This window comes from Electrophorus electricus, chromosome 5, assembly GCF_013358815.1.
Source record: "Electrophorus electricus isolate fEleEle1 chromosome 5, fEleEle1.pri, whole genome shotgun sequence".
Classification (NCBI taxonomy): domain Eukaryota; kingdom Metazoa; phylum Chordata; class Actinopteri; order Gymnotiformes; family Gymnotidae; genus Electrophorus; species Electrophorus electricus.
The window spans coordinates 11,624,942-11,641,008 of record NC_049539.1 but is presented as its reverse complement, the minus strand read 5'-3'; the positions used below and the strand labels follow the sequence as shown (position 1 = coordinate 11,641,008).

General features: G+C 40.3%; 2 protein-coding genes across 6 annotated transcripts; one reads left to right on the top strand and one right to left on the bottom strand.

The window, feature by feature from the left end:
- Nucleotides 1-5,258: 5,258 nt before the first annotated feature.
- On the top strand, nt 5,259-11,264 carry LOC113574422 (kin of IRRE-like protein 2). Its single transcript, XM_027005345.2, has 8 exons — nt 5,259-5,376; nt 7,336-7,713; nt 7,920-8,231; nt 8,662-8,925; nt 9,444-9,716; nt 10,002-10,104; nt 10,244-10,415; nt 10,576-11,264. The coding sequence occupies exons 1-8, from the start codon at nt 5,334-5,336 to the stop codon at nt 10,720-10,722; spliced, it is 1,692 nt and encodes a 563-aa protein (XP_026861146.2). The 5' UTR covers nt 5,259-5,333; the 3' UTR covers nt 10,723-11,264.
- LOC113574423 (myelin-associated glycoprotein-like) lies at nt 10,441-15,643 on the bottom strand. Of its 5 annotated transcripts, XM_035525823.1 has the most exons (10): nt 15,559-15,605; nt 15,268-15,315; nt 14,764-15,126; nt 14,343-14,648; nt 13,962-14,237; nt 13,651-13,791; nt 13,297-13,452; nt 12,967-13,074; nt 11,835-11,885; nt 10,441-10,642 (listed from the first exon to the last, which is right to left on the bottom strand). In XM_035525823.1, exons 1-10 carry the CDS (start codon nt 15,599-15,601, stop codon nt 10,617-10,619), a joined length of 1,518 nt encoding a protein of 505 aa, XP_035381716.1. In that variant the 5' UTR covers nt 15,602-15,605; the 3' UTR covers nt 10,441-10,616. The 5 variants fall into 5 exon arrangements, with proteins under 5 accessions (XP_035381716.1, XP_035381718.1, XP_035381717.1 ...); XM_035525825.1 differs by lacking the exon at nt 11,835-11,885; XM_035525824.1 differs by lacking the exon at nt 10,441-10,642 and having other exon boundaries at nt 11,500-11,885; nt 15,268-15,353; nt 15,559-15,643.
- Between the last annotated feature and the right edge of the window lie 424 nt (nt 15,644-16,067).

The following is a 16,067-nucleotide window of genomic DNA, read 5'->3' as shown; positions in this document are numbered from 1 at the left end:
GTTCATTTATTAAAAAATACTTATGAAAAAACGGGTACTTTTTGGCCTTTGAACCTAAATGTTAGTGCGGTTTCAATGTTTATAGAGCAGACTCTCAGAGCGGGGCAGCTGAGGCTTAAAGCATCTCATATGTAAAAAGAAATATGCCTGTCCCTCGATGCGTCACTCACTGTAGAGTTCCAAACTGCTTCTAAAAATAACATCAAGACTAGAACTGTGGATCAGGAGCTTCAAGAAATGGGTATCAGTGGCCAAGAGGCTGTGCAGAATCCCAACAACATCACTATGCGCAATGTCATGCATCGGTTAAAGTGGTATAAAAGCACACGGCCATTGGAATCTGGAAGAGTGTTCTCTGGAGTGATGAATCACACTTCACCATCTTTCCGTCTGATGGACAAATCTCGATTTTGTGGATGCTAGGAGAATGCTATCTACCCGGAATAGTGGAAAAGTAAAGTTTGGTTGAGGAGGGCTAATCGTCATGGTATAATGGCACAATACCAATTTTGTACCAATATAGATAAAATAATTAAAAAACCATAAAAACTTGGCTTTGTTCATCACCTGCTTAGATCCTAGCACACACACACAGACACATACTTACACTTTCTGTCTTTCTGCTCAGTATGCCTCACTCACTGACTCTTGAAATTTACGTTATAATTTACCTGCATTTTCTTCTCATTACTGAATGCAACTGTAACTCCATATCATCTTCATATTGCCCTTGTAGTTCTTCTTCTTGTGAATTTCAGCAGTAAATTGCTGTTCTACCCACTACAACACACACACTGAGTGACCAGAGAGGGGCTATTTGTACTATAAGTCTCTTCACTTGACCTCTGCTTACTAATAGAAATGTAATCTAACAATGATTACAAGATCTTTCTATGCAAAAAATCTATGAACAGAATTATCTTAAGGTATCTTATTCTCCAACTTTTTCATATTTTCCAACTCACAATAAAACTCAGCAGGCTAATGGCAACTCTGCTTTTTTCACACTTTCATGCAGCACGAATTTACTAAAGCCATAGAGTAATTAACATCATGAATTTAGAGAAGTAGAGTGCTTTACTTTTTTTTTCTCCTTTCCGGCTCTGTTTCTGTTCATTTTGTACTGCACTTTTTTTTTTCCAGGTTGTGTGAATAGCTTAGTGAATTAGTTTATATTTACCAGTAGTTAGTACATGCTTCATGTATTTTTCTGCTTGATACTTTGTGTTTACATCTACTGCCGCTGGCTAGTCCCCTTCATAGGAGCCGAAATAAGGAGCTGAGAATTTCTTCCAAGCCTCTGCAGAGCCTTTTCAGTGTCTATACTCCTGCAGTGCCTCCTTGTGGCCATAGATGATAACTGGGTACTTTCCTGGTTAAATTGCAGGGACCAGAATATATTTACATTTACGGCATTTAGCAGACGCTCCTATCCAGAGCGACTTACAAAAGTGCGTTGTCATTTCATTTAGTCCTAAAATACATCCTAGGCAGGACAGCAGGTTAGAGTCCACTATACAAATGATCTAGAATACTGTAGAAATACATGGATCACTGCTGATCCCTAGAAGTACAAAATACATAAGCTCCATCTTAAACAATAAGTGCTAGAGTTTGTTAAACAAGATCATTGTAGGGTATTGTTTTACACTAAGTACTAATTTAGTCAGTCAATATAGGAGCAGGGTCAGCCGTCATAAATATTCCACGAATAGATGGGTCTTCAGTTTGTGTTTAAAGACTAAGGGACTCTGCTGTCCGGACAGCAAGTGGAAGCTCCTTTCACCATCTGGGAGTCAGGACAGAAAATGGTCTCGATGATGGTCTTCCATGAGACTTGAAGCCGAGCATTTCAAGCCGAGCCGTAATTGAGGTTTGAAGTACTCAAGCTACGGATCGGGCTTTGACCACTGATATGTACGGAGGGGCTGGTCCATTTTTGGCTTTGTAGGCAAGCATCAAGGTTTTAAAACTGATGCGTACAGCTACTGGAAGCCAATGAAGGGAGTGCGGCGGTGGAGCAACATGTGAACTACGAAAGACTGAAGAACAGTCGTGCTGCTGCATTCTGGACAAGTTGTAGAGGTCTGATGGCTCCTAGAGGAAGACCAGAAAGTTGCAGTAGTCTAGTTGAGATCACAAGACGCTGCACAAGCACCTGGGTAGCTTCCTGCGAGAGAAAGGGCCGAATCCTTCGTATGTTATAAAGGATAAATCTGCAAAGCCGGCTTAGATTTGAAACATGAGTTGAGAACGACCCCTGGTTGTCCAAAGTTATGGCCAGGCTACGGGCAGCTTCAGATGGTGATACCAGGGAGTTCTTTGAAGGAACCATCAAGTCTTTTTGTAAAGATAAACAAGTAATTGGTTTTACATCCTGATGTAACGGTGAGCTGTAGGGAGGCGGACACGTGCGGAGAAGAGCGAGATTTATTAGGAGCAAATCCAGATTCAGAGTCACTACGACGGTCCAGGGTAAATTTACCAATACGGAGATTACGAGGATACATGATAAACAAATTAAAAGCACACGAAGGCAAACAGGAGAAGCAGGTTATAAGACACGAAGCTAACAATAAGCAAACGGATATAATAACGCACGGATAACAAACGAAGGCTTCGAAAAACAGATAGGCTTTCAAACATAGCCAGGTTTACCTACAAACTTACATACAAACATTCAATGAACAGAAAAATACAAGGCCTCAGAGAGGATTTAAAAACATTAACTAATGAACATTAAACAAGGCACATGTGCAAATCATGAACGGTGAAAACCATAACAAGGATTGGAACGGAATGGAGAAAGGAACATGACCGGGAAACCATGGAACATGGACGATATGAGAGACCAACCGTGACACCTGACAACTGTCATTTGCATTTTTTTTTATAGGTAGGCTACAGTATCATGTGTTATATAAACGCAATTGTTTTATGTACAACACTAAAGCCATATGGTCAAGTAATAAATAAATTATTTATTGAAAATGTAATAGCTTATTTTACCAGTCAATTGCAAACAGACTTTTAAACACAAAAGAAAAAGATGCGCTACTAGAAGGGTACTTTACAACATAACATTCAGTTTCTGGTGGCTTCTGCCATTTAAGACTCTTCTTTTAACTGTGGTGTGCCCTCTTCTCATCAAACACCAGCAGGTGCCAATCAAGCCAACAACCAGAAAACCTTGTTGAGGAAGAATACTGGAATAGTTAACAAAAACAAATTGGTCAAGCAGCCTGGCTGTAATATACAAATGGCCTTTGATAGATTAATGTGTTTAAAAGACTGCTGTATTCGTCACGATCTTTGAACAGCTTTAACAAACTAATATCTGAATAATAAGCAGTTGAACATGTACCATGCTATTAACTCTCATTTTTTATGGTCTGACAACTGTCACTGACATTTACATTTTAAAATTCTTCTTTAAGAAGATGAATATGTTGACATTCTCCAGAGAGAGGGCTACTCTTTGAGTTGTCACAGTGTCTCCTGCCATTAAGAACACTCCCTAACTTGCCACACTTGTTGCTTGTACAATGAGAGTATGGTACATTTGGAGAGCTTGGAGAAATGTGGGACTAGATGCTCATTTTCTTTCCACCAGTTCAGTGGATGTGAATTCAGCAGGATGGCTTTTCCCGTGTTGTAGAATTGCATCTCGTATTCCATATCATGGAATGCATATTGACAGCATAGTTTGGGTTGTACTGATGAAATTGCCAAACAGTTCACAATTGATTCGGCAGGGCTCTGGTCCCTTCAGAGGCCTGAGTCTAAAAAGGCCTTCCAAAACAGCTGTTTTAATGTAAGTGAGGTGTACATTTAACATTTAGGTTCTGATTTAAGACATACATCAGTTCCATCAGCAGTGGGCAAGTCTTGGTTATGTTTCTATATTTTGTCAATACATCATGGCCCCTGACAATGATGGAAACATTAGCCGGCACCGTGGACAACAAGGTTCTTCAGAATGTGCAGTGTAGTGGGATCTTCAGTGTAGTCACCTCAGATGTTTTCCTTATAAATTCTATCAATATGAGTAAATAGATAAAGAAAATTATACATGTTCTGTTCATTTAATATAATAATAATAATAATAATAATAATAATAATTCAAAAATTAGTTTTTATGTAAAACTGTAAACTCATTAACTACATAAGTTCTAAGGCATTGTTACCAGGTTACACTATAGACTCATAATTCACTAATGGAGGAATGAATGCAGTGTAAAATTGCAAGAATATCTACAGTGGAAGTATTGAGAAACTACTTTAACTTTCTCTGCAACTTTCCTTGTATGCTCATGTTGTCTTGTAAAATATACCAAACAACACACACTGGTGGTGTGTCTTCACTACTATGGTGATCTCCCATTTTTGAAGTGTCTGGGCTTTTTCTCTGCTTTTGGGCTTTTCATTAAAACAATTCTCTGTTGCATTCACTTGCATCTTGCTCTGTGCCTGCAACATGTCATGTTAAATAGTAATTTTTTAGTTCACTCAGACTTATGTTTTACTTAGCCCATTTTCAATCGACTTCAAACTAACTGAATTCCCAGCAACTCTTACCCACAGTACTGAAAACCTCTAGCTATTTTTTGGAATGGCAATACCAATAATGAATTTGTCATCAATGATGATTTATATTTTAATAAGTAAACACTTTGAATGGTCAGTAGGGTTGCAGTCATATATACGAGTTAGTGAGGGGCAATTAGGAGGAAGTTGGATGAGGCACAAGGCTGATTCAGTCATACTCACATGCAACCTTATCCAAGCCTCAGACCAGAATATATCAGCACTTTAGGTTTGCTGAGAGGATTAGTCATCTTGAAATCCTTTTGAAAATAATGATATTGATAGTAGGGAGCTAAGCCCAGATTACATTTCTCTCTATTGCACCTTATTCACATGAGCCCTGATTCTGCTCACTATAGAGGACCATGGGATAAAATACAGAGATATTTTTTATCAGTGTTATCTGCTGCAGTTATTCATCAATCTCTGTCTGACAAAGCTATCTGTTACTAGCTTAATTTAACTAAATGTTATTTATCAAAATGGTAATGTGGCAATATTCAAAGTTTTTGACTCTAGTGTGATTGTGGTTGACACTGTCTTCACGTTACTCGTCCTCTATAGGAACGAGGTCTGGGTGGGTAGTACTGCGTAGGTGGGACATATGTATGAGGAAACAGGCATGGTTTTTTAAATGGAGTTCCTCTTTACACCAGAGTTGGAAAGGATCTTCCATTACTGCTCTGCTGTGTGTTTAATCACCACTGTCTGGCATCCAGCTGTCTCTCTCCAGACTGCACAGAGACATGGCTCTCAGGTTCACCATCCTCATCTCTGCCATTATGTTTTGTAAGTCCTTTTTTCTTATGACATTATCACATGTTCTTTCTTTCTTATGACATAAAACTGGAAGGTTGGACATCCACTCTGGGATAGGATAGAAAATAGTGATTTTTATATTTTTTTCCAGGCACTGGTATTTTATACTATGCACGGACTCTCTGTGTGTGTGTGTGTATATGTGTATATATATGTGTATATATATATATATATATATATATATATATATATATATATATATATATATATATATATATATACAGTTATGTGCAACATCACTTATGTATTTAATTACTGATTTTGGCGGAAAAGATAATGCAACATGGGGGAAAAATTCATGACTAGGTGTAGCCAAGTAATGGCCAACCAACAGAATCAACAGTCATGACATGCATGCTGCTAATTGGGTGTAATTTACTCATTTAATGAAAGGGGCGTGTTCAAATTAATAGCAGTGTGGAGTTCAATTAGTGAGGTCATTCATTCTATGAAGAAACAGGTGTCAATTATGGTCCTTATTTAATGAAGGAGGGCAGCAAATGTTGTACCTGCTGGTTTTAACCCTTGCTCAGTGAATAAAATAGGTCATTACAGACATTGTACCGAAGGAGAAAGAACTTTGATCAAGAAGTTGATTGGAGAGGGGAAAACATATAAAGAAGTGCAGAAAATAATTGGCTGCTCAGCTAAAATGATCTCAAATGCTTTAAAATGGCAAACAAAATCCGAAACATGTGGTAGGAAAAGAAAAACTACCTTCCGTGTAGATCATAGAATAACAAGAATGGCAAAGAAGCATCCAATGATCAGCTATAGGGTCTAAAGGCCACAGACAGTTTCTGAGACGACCCATAAACACTGAATTCAAGCCACAGTACACTGTGAAGACTGTAAAACATGGAGGTATAATGGTTTGGGGATGTTTCTCATACTTTGGAGTCGGACCCATTTATCGCATACCAGGCACCATGGACCAGTTTGAATAGAAGAAATGCCCTTGAAATTGGTGTTTCAGCAGGACAACGATCCCAAACACACTAGCAAGCAGGCAACATCCTGGTTCCAGACCAACAAGATGTTGATGTTATGAAGTGGCCAGCCCAATCCCCAGACCTCAATCTGATTGAGAATTTGTGGAGTGACATCAAAAATGCTGTTTTTGATGCAAATTCAAGAACTGTGGAATGTAGTCCAATCATCTTGGGCTGGAATATCTGTTCACAGGTGTCAGATATTAGTTGACTCCATGCCACACAGATTTAAAGCAATAACAGAAATAAAGCTTATACAACTAAATATTAGTTCAATGATCAACAGAAAAGCTAAATCTGTAAACAACTTTCAGTTTATATTGTAAATATTTGAATTTGTAAATGAAAATGAAGATACTGCTATTTTTTTGAACAGCCCATTATTCTTTTTTCTTCATTTTCAGTATAAAAATTGATATTTCGTTCATTTTTTCATTTGGAATTGAATGTGCAGTGCTCCCAGTGCCTTTGTGTATATGGAAATAAATGCTATTATGAGGATTGAGCTTTTTCTCAGTTGTTTTAAACACACTGCTATTATTTTGCACATAACTGTGTGTGTGTGTGTGTGTGTGTGTGTGTGTGTGTATATATATATATATATATATATATATATATATATATAAAAGGTATTTTTGTTGTGCATTAATTTTAATATTAGTTTAGCAACACGAAGACATCCTGTAGATTTTCAAAGGTTTGCATACATGTGAAGATGTAGTGCTTTGTTTCTTGCTTCCACTTGTTCCTGTTTTACTGGTGTTGTGAAATCCCTTTGTCAGAGAGTCACTGTAACTGACGCATGCTGATCTGCTGAGATTTCCATTTCTCATCCTTGAGCCTCCCAGATCTGCTGAAGTGCAGTCTGGTAGTTTCCATCACACCACCCTGCCTTTGCAGCTGCTCTGTGAACCATGATGTTTGTGTGTGCCTCCAGTGTGCGTGTGGAGTAGGCCCCCTGCTCTCTTGCCCTCTGCCCCAGACAGAGTGTCTGCCCAGCTGGGTTCCTGTGCTCTCCTCCCCTGCTCCTTCCAGCCACACTCCACTGCAGGGCAGGTGGACATCAGGCTGAGGTACCGCTCCTCCATCATGAGCCTGAGGAGCACGGCCTTCAGCAGTGATGCAGGAGAGCCCCTGTGGAGTAGACAGAATCATTTTGCAGGGCGAGTGGCTCTTGTAGGGACCCTGAGCAAGGGAGACTGCTCTCTCACCATCACTAATGTCAGCACGAAAGACCCAGACATGTACGAGATACAGCTCAAAGAGCAAGGAGGATCATGGGGCAGAGCCAAGACCGTGCATCTGACCATGACCAGTGAGTTTCTCTCTACTATATGTCACCACTGTACTCTTACCTCTTTAATTCAGACCTGTACTACATATTAACACTTTTCAGTTTACTCAAATTCACACTAATAAAACACCATGTTATTACTTTAAAATACCACATGTAAGACATTAGCACCACACCATAGACACCAACATTTGTTCCATGCATACACTATTGTGTCTCTTCACCAGAGGTCCCAGAGCAGCCAGAACTCTTAGCCCCAAAGGTAGTGGTTGCTGGGAAGGTATCTGTACTGAACTGTTCAGTGAAGGTGAGCTGCCCCTCCCAGCCCCCCAGGTTACAGTGGGTGTGGGAGAGAGGAGGGCTGCAGGGCAACAGCGTGCACGGAGAGACGGAGAGAGTCCAGGTACAGAGCCAGCTACCCATGCTCCTCTCCTCTCTATCTTTCACTGCCTCTCACCTGGTCAAGCCCAGGGTGAGATGTGAGGCTGTGTATCCAGGCAACAGGAAAAGATCCACAACCAAAGAGTTTCATGTGAACTGTAAGTCTTGCTCTGAACTTGTCTATTCAGAGTTCACACTAAATGCGTACATGCTCTATATAATAAATGGTAACTAAAGGGAATTTGCTTGATGTGCCCTAGAGTAGAGCGTGGGACTGACTGCACTGCACTGTTTTGTGCACTTCCTGCTCTAACACACCTAATTCAATTTATCAGGTAATGGTCAAGGTCTTCATGAGGTGAATTAGGTGTCTTAAAGCAGTGGCGCATAAATATGCAGAGCATGGGAGCCCCAGTTCTGGGACTGAAATCCTTGTGCAGCTGATTGACTCAAGGGTCATGGCACCAGATTCCTAAAAGGGGGATTATTTAAGAACTTGCAGTGTAAGGGCTGTGGGTTTGAGGATTCCTGTTTCAGTAATATACAACACACTAGAGTAAGGCTCAGTATTTCTGGCTTTTTTTGCAGTCCCACCCACTGACGTCTCCATAGAGATCCATACTCTCTCTGTGAGGGAAGGAGGAAGTGCCCAGCTGGCTTGTGTATGTAAGGCTGAGCCACCAGTGACTGGGTACCACTGGTCTTACACTCAGTCAGGTGACAGAGTGACCCTGATGAATGGCACACCCACCATCCGCATCCTGAATGTCACCCGGGATATGAAAGTACAGTGTTCTGTGTGGAATACGCTGGGCAGGGCAACTTCCCGTCCCACCCCCCTAAATGTGCAGTGTGAGTGATGCACACCACTTCTCTCACTTACCACCTGCTGCACAATGGAGACAGAGAGTAGACTTCACACACACATACTGTTTACTAGTTTACTTACACACACGTTTTGTTCACAGAACTTTTATGTACTTTCATTTTTTTACTGGTATATAAATGCATATCACACGATTTTATTTCCGAATGGATTTTTATATTTAGCTCCTAGAGAGTATTCATTTTATTTACATGATGTGTACATATTTGTTTTAACCTTATTCCAGCTTTCTAACACACCATAATCCAAGCCAAGATTCATGCTGAAAAATACTTAATTTATATCAGACTAGACAGACAAGACACTTGTATCAAACTAGACAGATTATATTCAAATGAGAATTCTAGAATTGCAGAATTCTAATTCTAGAATAAGAAAACACAACAGAATAGGTGGGCTGTAGATTCTGTGTCTGCAAATGATAATGTGTGTGTGCATAGCCCCAGACACCCCTGCGATCTCTAATGAGTGTGTGTAACCTCAGACACCCCAATGATTGTACATAACTCCTCCTCCTGTGAGTGGGACGGGCAGCGGCTGACATGCGAGTGTATGGTGGACTCGAACCCTCGCCCAGCTGTCACCTGGAGTGTGAACGGCAGCGTTCCACCCAGGGACTACAACGTCTCTTCGTCATACTCAGAGCACACCCTGCAGGAGGTGCTCCAGGGGCTGGCTCTTGCCCCTCTGCCCGTCATCTGCTACGCCATCAACAGCCTCGGCAATGACTCCTACATACTGATGCAGGACATGAAAGGTGTGTGGGTGTGGGTGGCTTTCTGTCTGTGTACTGTATGTTTTAAATGGAAGGGCATTATATGCACCAGTCTGTTTATAGAGAGTAGGTATTTTATTGTGAACTGACTGTATATTATTTGCTTTGGAATATTTTAGTAACAATGATTCTGTTAAGATGTGCTTTGTTTATCATATGGTACTGTATGTACAGTATAGTAAGAAAATGTGTGTGTGTGTGTGTGTGTGTGTGTGTGTGTGTGTGTATTGTTTTTGGGTACTGGGGCATGTATATTTTGCCCTGTAGACAGTCTGCTGTGGTCTCCAATGCCTGTAGGATTTGGCATGTTATCCTTCCTCTTCTTCCTTTCCATTCTGCTCCTGTGTGGTTGTAGGAGGGCAGGAAGAAGGTAAGTGCCATCTAGGCAGTCTGGAACTCTTCTGTGGTTTAATACCCAGGTGGAGTGAATTAGGCTGGAGAAAATATATCTTCCTGATCAGAAAAACCCAAAACAGCACTGACCAAGTGTCTCTTATGATCCCCATTAGAAGAAGTCGGGTGGTAGCCTGCAGATCTCCTGTATTCCCAGACAGTGTTAATATCTACCAGGACCACATACCCCTCTATATCAACTGCTCTGAGGTCACGCATATCTACACCAACGGCAGCTACCAACTCATCTACCAAAACTGTACACCGTGTTTTGTCCACAGCAAACAGGTGCAGACACACATTCATCCATAAAAACATATATGGAGGATCACAATTAAAGCAACTTAGCTCCTGTAACAGAGGAATGCAATAAGCATCTGTATGGAAGGCAGTAGAAGCAGTTTATCCGGGGGTGAAGGACAGCTTGGACAGTCTGTCTTCCTTTCAGATCCATAAGAGACAGAGGAGAGGAGCCAGACGTCAGAGACCTCACCAGGAGAGAGACCGAGCCATCCCTGCAGATGAGAGAGAGAGGGACAGGCAGCAGCCTTCAGCTACAGACATAGACACTGCTGTCTATGTGGAAGTCATCTGAATAGCTGGTCAGCAGTCAGCACTCTGCCATCATTCAGCATTACAAGACATGCTGTTGCTTCATGTTCTTCATGTGTTTTTTTTACTTTTTAAATTGTACTTTTTATATCTCCAGTTAAATTGGTATGACAATTACAAAAAGAGAAAAACTTTGTTAAAGTACTTGCATGGTATGGCATAATTTGCATGTCAGGTAAAATATATTAAGTTAAATCTTTTGTTCACAATAATTGACGAAACATTCTATTAATATGCATTAGGAACACTGATGTGGTTGCAGTTTTAAATTTCAAAACGTCAGCCTTATGCTAATGTGGGGTATCACTGGAGTATCACTGATATTCAAAAGTATGGTTTGTCATACAATTGAGACATTTGATTCAGTCTTAATTCAGAGCTTTCATTTTAGTTGTCTTTTTCAGTGCTGGTTTTAGCCTTGGCCTCATTTGACCAACTCTTCCTGTCTCCTCTTTGTAACTGAACACCTTCCTCTTGGGCTTGAGTTTAAAGAAATGTCAAAAGAAATAAATCTTCTCTTAACAATAAAAATCTCTTCTAATAGTCTTCACTATATACTATAAACCCTTAAGGTAGCTCTAATCAAGCCCCTTATCAGGAAATCTAATCTTGACCCCATGACCTGTCAAATTATAGACCTATTTCAAATATTCCCTTTATATCTAACATGTTGTAGAAAGCTGTTGCACAACAGCTAAGCTCACACTTGTATAGGAAATCACATGCATTAACATTTTCAGTTGGGATATAGGCTGCCACAGTACAGAGATGACTTTAGTAAAGATAAATTGTCTTTTATTATCTCAGCAAAACCAGATTACATTTCTGTAACAGTGAGTGGTAAGGAGGCGGACGCATTTGCAGAGAAGAGCAAAATTTATCAAGGGCAAATCAAAATTCAGAGTCGTTAGGGTAGTCCAGGGTCAAGTTACCAACACGGAGAGTTTAAGAATACATAACACAAAAATAAGGGCTAGGATATTAAACAGAGGCCAGGCTAAACGACGGCTAGGAAACATGAACAACTAAAAATAGCAAACGGCGGCTAAACTGACATACAGACTTACAAATCACATAAACGGAGGCTCAACTTACATGCACTACTTAGACTTTCAATGAGCAGATACGGGCTTTCAATGAGCAGCCCTGAAACATGGCAAACACAAGGCTTAAATACTAAACATAACAAAGCTAGAAATGAGGAACAGGTGAAAGTAATGAAAATCTAACTAGGGGAGGAGAAAACAAAACTAAGAAACGGATGCAAAACAATAACCCGAGACAGGAAAACCATAGAAACATGGGTGCTAGGAGGTACCAACTGTGATAAAATCAACATAATATTATTAAACAATATGTAAAGGACATCAGACAATGGATGTTGGGAAACTTTCTCTTACTTAATTATGGTTTTTAAAAATAGGCCCACAGGCAGCCATGAGTAAGATTTTTGTAATTATTATATAATAATTAGGATTGTAATGATTATGTAATAATTATGTAATAATCCTTGATGGTCTTTCAGTTACATCAATTAAACAATTAAAGATCATGGTGTAACTATGGATTCCAGTCTCTCTTTTGAAGCTCATAATATTTCTAGGACAGTCTTTTTACACCTTAAAACATTGCAAAGATTAGAGATATACTATCATTACATGATGGAGGAAGGTTGGTCCATGTGTTTATTACTTTTACACTTTACTCTAATGCCTTACTATCTGGTTATACCAGAAGTTCATAAACAAGCCCTTGTTAGTTCAAAATGCAGTAGCTGGAGTTTTTACTAGAACTAGAAAGTTTAATCACATCACTCCTATCTTACCTACATTAGATTGGCTGCCAGTAAAATATTGTATTGATTATAAAATACTGTGGTGACTGGTTTAGAGAGAGAGAGGGAGAGAGAGAGAGAGAGAGCGAGCAGGGAGGAGCACAGTGAGTATTCACAGGATACTGTGCACCTCCCTGCAGCTTGTAACTAGTTTACATTTAATGTTAAAATGTTGATTTGTGTGCGTTTGTGTTTATTTAATTAGTCACATGCTTTTTCCAGTTTGTTGGCTTTAGAGTAGCCATTACCATCATTGTGGAGTCTGTGTTTTAGTTACCTGTCCCTTTTGCCCATTTAGTCAGTGCCATTATATATGTTAACTAAAGAGCCTTTAAAATAAAACAGGGCCCAACAGGTTTGAATTGGGCTGAATGGTTTTTCCAAAGCACTTACCACAATGCCACTGTGGGAGGAGCATGGTTATTGCAGTCAGACCCATCATGGGACCCCACAGTCCCAAGGTGGGGCCAGTATCAGATAGGACAAATGCATTCAATGTGGCTGTGGAGAGGATATAGGACACTACATTCAGACAGAGACAATATACTGTACACCAGCCACAGATTCAGACTCAAAAGAAATTCAAACTAAGCTAATAATAAAGTATTTGACAGTGTATAGTTAGCTTGCTATTAGATAATATAAAAAGCATTTAATAATGAAAAGTTAGCTCACTAATAGCTAAGAATGTAAATAGAATTTAACTGTGTGAAGTTAGCTCACTGTTGAGAGTCAGTGTGAAGGCTTTAGTGGTGGATGACAAGCTATTTTCAGCCATGCACAGTATGACTAGCTCTTTTGCTGTGCTGTTCCACAGTACTGAAGTATTGAGGCTTACTACAGCTTTATGGCCTCCTGACTGAGACGAGTCCACTTGACCTAGAAATACAAGTGGACGCTTTATTTTTCAAATACATTCATAAAAGAAATCTCAGGCAGTGTATTGATGCTATACTCTGCTATAGGAGTGTAGCTTTTTCCTTATTTACATTATCATTAATAATTTACATCATTGTTATTATCAAGAGTGTCAGACCTGCCACTGCATTTGTTCATCCTCACACAGTTCATTCTCACCATTTATTGGCTCATGTGAATGCATGAAAGTCCAATTGATAGAGGGTTTTGGATTGCCATGGGCAATGCATACACAGTTCAGCTCCAGCTCCTGCTCAGAGATAACTGAGCAGCAGCTCTCATTCATGATCTCAGGCTGGTCTGAAACAGAAAAGATCAGCTTCATACTACCAAACACTATCAAATTCTCAATGCAGTGTTTAAAGCTACCAAACACACAAGGAGGACCACACACTACATCACACTTAGAAACACCCTTTACAGAATGAAAGCAACTCATTAAACAATGAATTAATATTACATGAACTCACATAGCACATCCAGGAGGAGGGGTTGAGAGTGAGCAATGCCCATAGTGTTTTCCGCTTGGCACCAGTACTGGCCGGGCTCCCTAATTATCTTGTTTATGTAGAGCTCGTGCCCCCTCTGGGCTGTCAAAAGTTGTTCCCTACCTGCAGCCCACTGGAACCAGGAGAATGTGTGCGGTGCTGGGTGACTGTCTGCCTGGCAGGACAGAATCACAGTGTTCCCTTCTAAGACTGAGTCCAGTGGGGATGACACATTTACTGTCACATTTTTGGGAGCATCTGACACAAAGACATAGTAAATCAGCACGTCTGATTAGAAGGGTGTGGAAAGAAAGTAAAACTCACTATTCACACTCTTAATTAATTAAGCTCAATTTAACTTACAGTCGACCACCAGCCTGCACTCGGGCCCAAACTGACTCAGACCGCTGGGAAACACAGCAGAGCAGCGCAGCACTTCCCCATGGCTTCCAGAAGAGGGCAGCAGATTGAGCACAACTCTCTCCTCCCAGCCATTTTGGAGCAGGCGTCGGCTCTGCGGCTGAGCAATCGTCTGCTCAGCCCGGATGGAGCTCCAGTGCAGGGCAGGTGCTGCCTCAGGACAGGAGTGCACTACCGCACACACAAGCGAGACAGCAATGCCTTCAGCCAGGATGCCAGGACACTGCATGGAGGGAGCTGAAGGAGCATCTGCCATGAAGAAAACCAGTGAACGAAGTGATTTTATCACATACATGCAACTGCCTTCAAATGTACAAAGTAAACAAATAAATGTCCTAAACTTTAGACCAGGTGGCAGGCTGACCGATAATGCTGACTGTTGTGGATTGTTGCAAGTATGAATATTTGTCTAGGTCCGGTATCTCAATTCGAAACGTGTAGATCTTGGCGTCCGAAGACCTCAGTGGGCCTATTTTCAGGGAGCACTCATTTCTGGCCAAAGAGCCAACGAGTCTGGTTCTGTTCAGATACAGAGCGTTTACCACCTCCGAATTCATGCTGTTGTATATCTGAAAATTTGTACTGCCCTGGAACCAGATCCCTGTGAGTTTGCCAGCTGGTTGTCTCGGCCCAGGATAGGAGAAGTTGCATGGGATGTAAATGCACAGACCTGACAGACCAGAAACAGAGGCAGGAATGCTCGCGGACCACTCACTGCCCTGAACTCCTATAAACAAGATTGATGAATATAAGACCTCTAAGACATTTAGGGCTGCAACTCATATCAACTTTGTTGTGCAAGTATCTGTATATAAAACATTAGATTGTCTGGAAAATAGTCTGAATACTGAATACATTTGGTACTCACCCAATATGCTGATGAAAGCCATGCAGCAAAAACAGAGCTTCATTACTCCTAAATGGCGAGGGAAACAGATCATCTTGATGATAGTCCTTTAAAAAAGAGGAGATCCAGGTGCATACACACACAAACACATTTACATTCACAGCTCACACACACACACACACACACACACACACACACACACACACAAACACAAGGATTTGCCAAGTGAACAATAAAGAAGACAATAACTGCTTTTAACAGCTGACTGAAGCGGAAATATACCCAAAGACAATATATTAAGAAGCTACTCACTTTTATGTAAATGTATTTTCTTCGAGTATAGAGCTACCCACATATATGTGAAAGCATGAATGAGTTGACAATGTATCAACTCAGCTTTTATACAAGCTTGTGTTTTATTTCACTGGAAAAGGTAATGGAAAGGGGAAGAGAAAGATATAGAAAGAGGCTAGTCAGCTAAAAGACGTCTTAAGATTTTTTTTTGTTCATTTGGAGAAACAAAACTGATCCTTCAAATCATATTAGTAATATGAATTTAAGTAGAAATTGAAAGTTTAAAAAAAGTAGAAATTTGAATCCTCTCCTTATTTGAGGCTACACTATTTTGAAAATATTTTTTTAGGACAATATTTTGTTTTATTTTTTTTAGTATATTGTCAGTATATTCTCACCCTTTCGGAGGGTGGGCATATCTTTTTCCTCAAGCTCAGGCCAATCAGGTGTGGGTCAGTATACACTGTTCCCAGAATTGTTCTTTTTGACTGGGATTGATGTTGTTAGTTCTGGGATCTGTTGGAGAC

What these genes read in the sequence shown, in the direction of transcription:
- LOC113574422 (XM_027005345.2), top strand. Translation starts at nt 5,334, where the DNA reads ATGGCTCTCAGGTTCACCATCCTCATCTCTGCCATTATGTTTT. An exon ending in CACCCCCCTAAATGTGCAGT is followed by an intron (nt 8,926 to 9,443) that starts GTGAGTGATGCA and finishes GTGTAACCTCAG; the next exon opens with ACACCCCAATGATTGTACAT. An exon ending in GTTTTGTCCACAGCAAACAG is followed by an intron (nt 10,416 to 10,575) that starts GTGCAGACACAC and finishes TCTTCCTTTCAG; the next exon opens with ATCCATAAGAGACAGAGGAG.
- LOC113574423 (XM_027005346.2), bottom strand. Translation starts at nt 15,601, where the DNA reads ATGTGGGTAGCTCTATACTCGAAGAAAATACATTTACATAAAA. An exon ending in GAAAATACATTTACATAAAA is followed by an intron (nt 15,316 to 15,558) that starts GTGAGTAGCTTC and finishes CTCGCCATTTAG; the next exon opens with GAGTAATGAAGCTCTGTTTT. An exon ending in CACAACAGTCAGCATTATCG is followed by an intron (nt 14,649 to 14,763) that starts GTCAGCCTGCCA and finishes TCTTCATGGCAG; the next exon opens with ATGCTCCTTCAGCTCCCTCC.